Here is a 7,717-nt window from a genome sequence, read left to right on the forward strand (position 1 = left end):
ATGGTTTGAGAACACAAGACATCACTCGTTCAGAAGTTTGATTGGATCATGCAATTGAAATGTAGTGGCAAAAGATCAGTCCAGCACAAGCACACACTTGGGCACACAAAACAGAGGATCCCGAGGAGAGGATTCCATCTCTTTCACGTCGGACAAACACGAGAGGGTCGCCGACTGCTCGCCGTCGCCGGCGGCCGCCCAACCTTTCGGACCACCACCTTCTACTGCTCAGCCTGTACCACACATGTACCAACCAGACACTACTAGACTAGTTAGCTACTGCGCATCACACCAAGAACAAATGAGCATTTCCCGCCCTAAAAAATAATCCCCAGTCTACTTTCGCCGACGCATTTCTTTACCAGCATTATTGGAAGTTAATAAAAAGAACCAGCAAAGCAATAATTCTCTCAAAAAACAAACCGGAAAGCAAATACGCCTTTTTCTCCCTTGCGCAAGAAACCATCGGACCGCAGCAAAATATTCGCATTTTCTCTTCTTTCTTGTCCGAGAAACCACGGGCGGCCACGACGTGCGACCGCCCCCGACCGTCGATGACACGTGGGTCTCGCAGGTTACGGGCCCACCGGTCAGTGGGACACGTGGCATCTTGAGAAAGGAACGGAGGGGACAGGTCACCCGCGCACCTCGGGCTTAATCAAAGGATTTCTCTGGATTTGTTTACTTTTCTTGCAGCCCCATTTCGCCTTTTCCTCCTCTGCTGCCTTTATATAAACCGCCCCTGCTTAAACCCTCTCCACATCCGCTTTCCAGACACTTCTCCCCATCCCGTCCAACATCTCCGTCTCGAGCGTCGTCACAGTTCCACTCGCGCCATGGGTAAGTTGCTCATCCAATCCATCCCTCGAATTGCTTTGCTGCTTTTGTGCTCTGCTTCCTGATCTGATCGGTGTTTGTTTTTGTGTTTTTTTGCTTGATTTGGGGCGCATGCAGGCAAGATTAAGATCGGAATCAACGGTAAGTTTCACTCTGTTCCTAGTGCTCGTCTGGATTTACCGATCGGCGAGGTGAGAACTGGTTGGATATGTGCTGATTTGAGTGGCTGATTTTTGCTCAGGTTTCGGAAGGATCGGAAGGCTCGTCGCCAGGGTCGCCCTCCAGAGCGACGATGTCGAGCTCGTCGCCGTCAACGACCCCTTCATCACCACTGAGTACATGGTATGCACCTCGATCTGCGGGTTTCACCCGGTTCCGTAGTTAGATCTGCTGGTTTACAGTGGTTTTACCGCCGGTTTGAATTAGCACATGCATGCCTGGGTCGGTGGTTAGTTTTTCTTTCGTGATGGTTTCGGTTTAGTGGCCTGAGTGGTTCAGTATTGGTCTCAAGTTTCATATAAGAGTTCAGTAGTTTGATTAGAGTTCAGTCGTTTCTATTTTGCTAAGATTTTGTAATTTCCTGTAATATGCCAGGCACCAACTGCTAAGAGTTTTTTTTTTCTTTCTCTTCGATGATTACATATCTTGGAAACAGAGTTGTACTGTCTGATGGGTTCCACAATTATTACTACCTCTGTCTGCTGGAGTATTTCAGTTCAGTCAGTACAGCATGAGTATTTGCAGGATGCGATTTTCTGTGTTCTAGGCCTGTTTGCTAACTCTTAATTGTGTGTTCTGTGATGTGCAGACCTACATGTTCAAGTACGACTCCGTGCACGGCCACTGGAAGCACAGCGACATCAAGCTCAAGAACGACAAGACTCTCCTCTTCGGCGAGAAGGCAGTTGCCGTCTTCGGCGTCAGGTAGTACCATGTTGCAGCTTCTTGGAACCGTTGATCCAAGGCTTGTGTGCCTGTAGCTGTGAAACTGATGTTCGAACCTCTGTTACTCGTTAGGAACCCTGAGGAGATCCCATGGGCTGAGGCTGGTGCCGACTACGTCGTGGAGTCCACCGGTGTCTTCACTGACAAGGACAAGGCTGCTGCTCACTTGAAGGTATAATTCAACTTCCAGTTTTCATCTTCCTACTGGTATATTGTTTTTGACTATGTGTCCTTTTTGGCCATTGCATACCAGACTGAGGAAGAATACCTTGTTGACATTTTATGTTACAAGTGGTATTCTGTAACTTCTACTTGTGATTTCTTAGTGTGTGTAAGCTTGGTCAGTGAACACACACTCTAAAGAAGCAGGGGAATGACATAGTAGAGACTGTAGTTTCTTTTGCCCCAGAATTTATCTAGTTGATTACTTTGATTTGGGTATGCTCTAGTAACTTAGCAAGTACTGGCATCAGTATTTATGATGGTATATTCAGTGTCCTAAAATATAGTTTTGTTGACTGAGCACAGATACAAAATCTTCTTCTAGCAGTCCTTGCTCTCGATGCTAGTTGCATGGAAGTGCTCTGTTTTACATGAACTTAGCTTTTGCAATGCTGTTCCAACACTTGGTATGTGATTATGTCTTACGCTGTTCTTTAAATATCAGGGTGGTGCCAAGAAGGTGGTCATCTCTGCTCCAAGCAAAGACGCCCCTATGTTCGTTGTTGGTGTCAATGAGGACAAGTACACTTCAGACGTTAACATTGTCTCAAATGCTAGCTGCACCACTAACTGTCTCGCTCCCCTAGCTAAGGCATGATTTACTTCTTCATATATCACTTCATTTCAATGACTGATGACTGATGTTGGGATCACGGTTCATTAATTGTTAACAATGGTTAATTTCATTCTCCAGATCATTAATGACAACTTTGGTATTATTGAGGGTCTGATGACCACTGTTCATTCCATCACTGGTAAGATTTTGTTGACGGCCATGATCTTGTGAATTATTGGACTGTTAAAATTATCAGGAAGTTGACACAGGTAATACTTTTATCTCTCTCAGCCACCCAGAAGACTGTTGACGGACCCTCAAGCAAGGACTGGAGAGGTGGGAGGGCGGCAAGCTTCAACATCATCCCCAGCAGCACCGGCGCTGCCAAGGTATGCCAAGAATAGTGCTCGACATTTGTTCAAAGGCAAATTGTTTTGAATGCATTGTCTTCTCTTACCTCTATTGACTGTTCTGTGCTTAATGTAGTAGTAACTTCTTCTATTATGTGCTATATCCGGTGTTCGATAAGTGGACCCCTGCCTTGTTACAGGATACTTAAGTGCGGAACTTGGGGTTTGATAGTTAATATTGTGCACACTCATTTTAATTTAGCACTGTGGGCCAGTTAAATAGATTTCAGATTTTAGTATGCTACAACTTGAAATATCATGTGCACAGCTGTGTTCTGGTGTTCAGTCTGCTGTTTATCTCACTTCTCAGGGAAATGGATGTGTTTGTTTCCACCTTCATAGCCGTGATAGCATGCTGTTTTGTTCAAGTTGACACACTTACTAATGATATTAATGGCTTTCAGGCTGTTGGCAAGGTTCTTCCTGAGTTGAACGGCAAGCTTACCGGTATGTCATTCCGGGTTCCCACAGTTGATGTGTCAGTTGTTGATCTCACTGTTAGAATCGAGAAGGCTGCATCATATGAGGACATCAAGAAGGCCATCAAGTAAGTGCAGCTCTAATCTTAGAGCATCCCATGCTCAATTACAGGAGTTCTTTCTGCAGAAATCTCTATTATTCTGCTGCTTTTTCCAGAACGCCACTGACAAGGTTATGCTAATTGTTTTTTCAGGGCTGCATCTGAGGGAAACCTCAAGGGCATCATGGGTTATGTTGAGGAGGATTTGGTCTCCACTGACTTCATTGGGGACAGCAGGTATGCGGATGTCTTCATATTGTTGGCATAAACTGTCAAGTCTTCTCACTCAGACAGTTACTCATTGTCTGTTTATGCAATTTAGGTCGAGCATCTTTGACGCCAAGGCTGGAATTGCTCTGAACGACAACTTCGTCAAGCTTGTCTCGTGGTACGACAACGAGTGGGGTTACAGGTGAGTTGCAATGTTGGTTTCATTTTGTGCGTACAATACAATGTGCTGTTCTCCTCCCCCCTGCCGTTTAACACTTTGAAACAAAATCCTATGCAGCAACCGTGTCGTCGACCTGATCCGCCACATGGCCAAGACACAGTAGGGTGTTCTGCTTTTCTTCTGGGCGGCAAGGCCTGATCCGCCACATGGCCAAGGCACGGTAGTGTTCCGCTTCTCTTCTGGGCGAGTCGGAGACGAGCCTTTTCTTTGTCTATGCAGAGAGAATAAATCTGGACGGCGTTGGCAGACGCCGAGTTCATGCTTAGTTGGACATAAGTTGCCTTCTGTTTTCCGTATCTACTACTACTGCCTGTAATGGAGTTGCTAATCAAGAACTCGTTTTTGCTCGTTTGTGAAAAAATATATATCGTTCAGTTCCGTCGTTTATCTTGTTTCAACTTGCTATGTGAGGTTTCATGCTTGCATTCTGCATTTTACTCTTTGCCTTGCCGTCTGTGTTGTCTAATAGCGCTGGTAGCGAGGGCTGCTGTATGTGTGTGGATAATTAGAATCGGCGGTGGGCAAACTCTTACAGTTCCTTGGCTGCGGACAGAACCACTTGGGGAAGCAAGTTCGTGGCTGCACTGAAGCCATTCAACATCTTTCGAAGGAGGACGGACAAAATCGAGCGAATGAAGTGCAGCAGGGCCGTTCTCTTGGCTGAAGATAGTGCAGGCGAAGCAGCGCTGTTGCTATGGAACTGCTGCAGAAGCCGTAGACTCCACAGGCTCTCAGAGTCTCACGACCACCTGCATATAGAGTCCACAGCACCTCCCTTCTCCTTTCCTCCCGCCACCAAGGCCAACCAGAGGGACAAGAGCAACTCTGCAGCCCCTGATGCAGATTCATCAGCGACAAAGAACCCGGACACATGCCTTATGGATGAAGTGGTTCGCCGGCTTCCCTATTGCATTTCCGGCTCCAGTCCAACCATGGGAGCTCCGCGACGCCAGTCCAACCATGGGAGCTCCGCGACGAGAGCGAGGTGAAGAAGCCTGCACCAGATCCGGCACCATGAATCTGGTACTTTCCTCCCGGCATGGCGCCAACCTACGGCGTAAATCCGAACCGTAGTCTCCAACAGACACACTAAATTTTGACTCTGCAACCGCGCTGTAAATGTTTTACGCACGCTGTGCTAAATTAAATTTTCTCCGCAGGACGTTTTATTATGCAGCGCATGTTTGGGCGCTAAAAAAGTTCCTCCGCCGGACGCTCCAAAATACAGCGGGCATTCAACAAGATCAAATACTCATATAAATCATGAAATAAAAGATCTACCGTAGTTTAAATTCGACACAAAGTACAACATACACATCACATAGTTCAAGAACGACACACAACATGATGTAGTTCAACAACCACACACAACATATGGTTTAAATGGACACAAAGTGCAACACATAATTTTCATATCACAAATGCATTCCACACTTCCGTATTTTTCAAGTTATCGCCTTCTTTTACTTCTTCTTCATCGACATCTTGGGTTGAAGGAGGAATAGTAGATCCATGGAGGCCACGAATTTTCCCGGTGGTGCTCCCATGGCTCCATACACACCACTCACCGATGCTCCCATAGTTCCTCTGAAGACTCCTCCATAGCTTGTTCCTCCCATGCCGGCCATGCCTTCAAAGCCTCACATGCCAGCCATGCCTCCCATGGAGGGCATGCCTCCCATGCCTCCTCCGAACATGGTCATGTCTCCTCCAAACATGCTGGCCATGGATGTGTTCATGTCGGCTACCAACAATCTCTTCTTCACCAACATGTTGTCGCGAGCAAGGTTAATGTACTCCTTTTGCATCTCATCCATGTGGGAAATATCTATCAAGAAAAGCTTCCTCTCCTCCTCCACTAGGCGTAGATTCTCCTCGTTGGTATGCCTCTTCTCCAAAGCCAACTCCCTCTCCTCGTTGGCGGCTAGCCTCTCCTCCAAAGCAATGACAATGTCATCATCTTCGGCCCTCTTTCTCCAAGTTTCTTGCCACCTTCCTATCTTCATTTGCTTGCAACCTTGCATTTGTAATCCTTTCCATAGCAATAACAATGTCATCATCTTCGGCCCTCTTTCTCTTCATATCTTTGGCGGTCTTCCTACCAAGCACATTCCTCCTTCCACTGTTCACTGAGTGAGGAGTGGAGCTTCTCTTCTTGCCTTCATCACTTGAATCATCATCATCGATGATTGTTGCTTCACCGGTTGCATTGGCGGCCATGGTTACCGCATCCAATATCCCGCGGGTCTTCCACTTTTATTCATTCCCTAGCACTTCATAGCAATGATGCAAGGTGAATGGCTTGCTAATAATCTTGTTGTCTTTCTTGTTCTTCTTTCCCACATCTCTACACAATCCTTGAGCCATAGAGTTCTACAAAGCAAGCAAAAGAGAATAGATGAGCCATATGAACTATAACCGTATCCATCTCATATGAGCCATATGGTTAACATAGTAGTAGAATTGCTTACCCTATCATTCTCATTTGTGCCACTTCGGTTAATGACATCAACATTGGCTTGCACGCCCGCCCACTTTTGGCAATCGGTGTTGATGCCCGACCAACGAGACCGAAGAGAACGTATGCTTCACTCGTTCCCACTTGTGTTGTTGGCGTCGAAGTACTCCTTCATCCTCATCCAATATGTGTCTCTTGTTTGCTCGGTACCGGTTGTTGGATCCATTCCAATTGTCAACCATGTCTTGCAAAGCAACTTGTCCTCCGCTATGGCGTAGTTCGCTGACCGACCGGGAGGGCGCGGTTCAATCAACCCTTGTCATTCCTCATCGATATCCCCATATTCCTCCCATGCCTCAACGGTGTCATCATGCATAAACAAAGATCCAACATTCATTGCCTCCATGAAAGACTCATCATCGACTCTACATTGCAATAAAATTCATGATTCTCCGGCTATGTATGCGTCTAAACTAAAATTTGGATGGAGAGAAGTGTTCTTTACCTCTCCGGTATTTCCTCATACACCGTATGTGCGCCGGATGGGTCGGCGGACGGAGGCGCCGGTGGCGGATGGTTCATCGGTGGAGGCGGCGGCGGAGGCTCCGCGCGGCGGGTCGCGGCCGCCTTCACTTTCTTCGGTGGCGGGTTACTGGCGCCCACGGCTGTGGACGGGTGTTTGGACGCCGGCACATTCCTCCTTGGCGGCGCCCGCGCCTTGCCGGGGGCCTGCGCGGTGGCGCTTGTGTGCAGCGTCGGGCACGGCGGGACGAAGAGAGCTCGGGCAGTGGCGGTTGTGTTGCCGGCGTCGGCGCCACCGCTAGCGTTTGGCGGATGGGGAGGCGGCGACGACGGGTGGAATGGAGTAGGGAGGGGTCGGTGGGGTGTCGGAGGGCGCGTCCATCGCCGGAATTGCGCCGGCGGCCGCGCGGAGGTGACAATTGGGCGATGGGGCGGCGAGGCACGGGGGGAAGTTTTAGCGCAGGGTTTCTTCGCGCGTGCGTCGAGCGATGCCGCACGCTGCAGCTGGAGCCCAAAGTTTAGTGCTTGGGATAGGGCAAACCGGCCCGCGCTAAAAAAAATTACAGCGCCGCGCCGTACACAGCGTGGAGGGATAATTTTACACTCCGGCGCTGCAAAACGACGGTTTATATAGCGCGCTCTAAGATTGATGGAATTGTATTTTTTGAGTGAATTCCACTTTTTACCCTCCAGTTATGTATTTCTGACACTAATTACCCCATGGAGTGAAAATTCACATAGATTACCCATTTTAAAAGCTTTAGACCCTTGTTTTCGATGTGTCTCCATTGGGAAA

At 47.9% G+C, this 7,717-nt stretch overlaps 1 protein-coding gene across 1 annotated transcript; it reads left to right on the forward strand.

Moving 5' to 3' along the window:
• The first annotated feature begins 749 nt into the window (after positions 1-749).
• Positions 750-4,326, forward strand: LOC124690560 (glyceraldehyde-3-phosphate dehydrogenase 1, cytosolic). The gene is made up of 12 exons (XM_047223934.1): positions 750-840; positions 955-978; positions 1,079-1,179; positions 1,646-1,761; positions 1,855-1,954; positions 2,450-2,596; positions 2,699-2,759; positions 2,852-2,949; positions 3,375-3,517; positions 3,644-3,727; positions 3,813-3,902; positions 3,999-4,326. The coding sequence occupies exons 1-12, from the start codon at positions 837-839 to the stop codon at positions 4,042-4,044; spliced, it is 1,014 nt and encodes a 337-aa protein (XP_047079890.1). The 5' UTR covers positions 750-836; the 3' UTR covers positions 4,045-4,326.
• The last annotated feature ends 3,391 nt before the right edge of the window (positions 4,327-7,717 follow it).

This window comes from Lolium rigidum, chromosome 1, assembly GCF_022539505.1.
Source record: "Lolium rigidum isolate FL_2022 chromosome 1, APGP_CSIRO_Lrig_0.1, whole genome shotgun sequence".
NCBI classification, from domain to species: domain Eukaryota; kingdom Viridiplantae; phylum Streptophyta; class Magnoliopsida; order Poales; family Poaceae; genus Lolium; species Lolium rigidum.

Coding starts and splice junctions, on each gene's coding strand:
- LOC124690560 (XM_047223934.1), top strand. Junction 979..1,078: donor GATTAAGATCGGAATCAACG/GTAAGTTTCACT, acceptor ATTTTTGCTCAG/GTTTCGGAAGGATCGGAAGG. Junction 1,955..2,449: donor AGGCTGCTGCTCACTTGAAG/GTATAATTCAAC, acceptor TTTAAATATCAG/GGTGGTGCCAAGAAGGTGGT.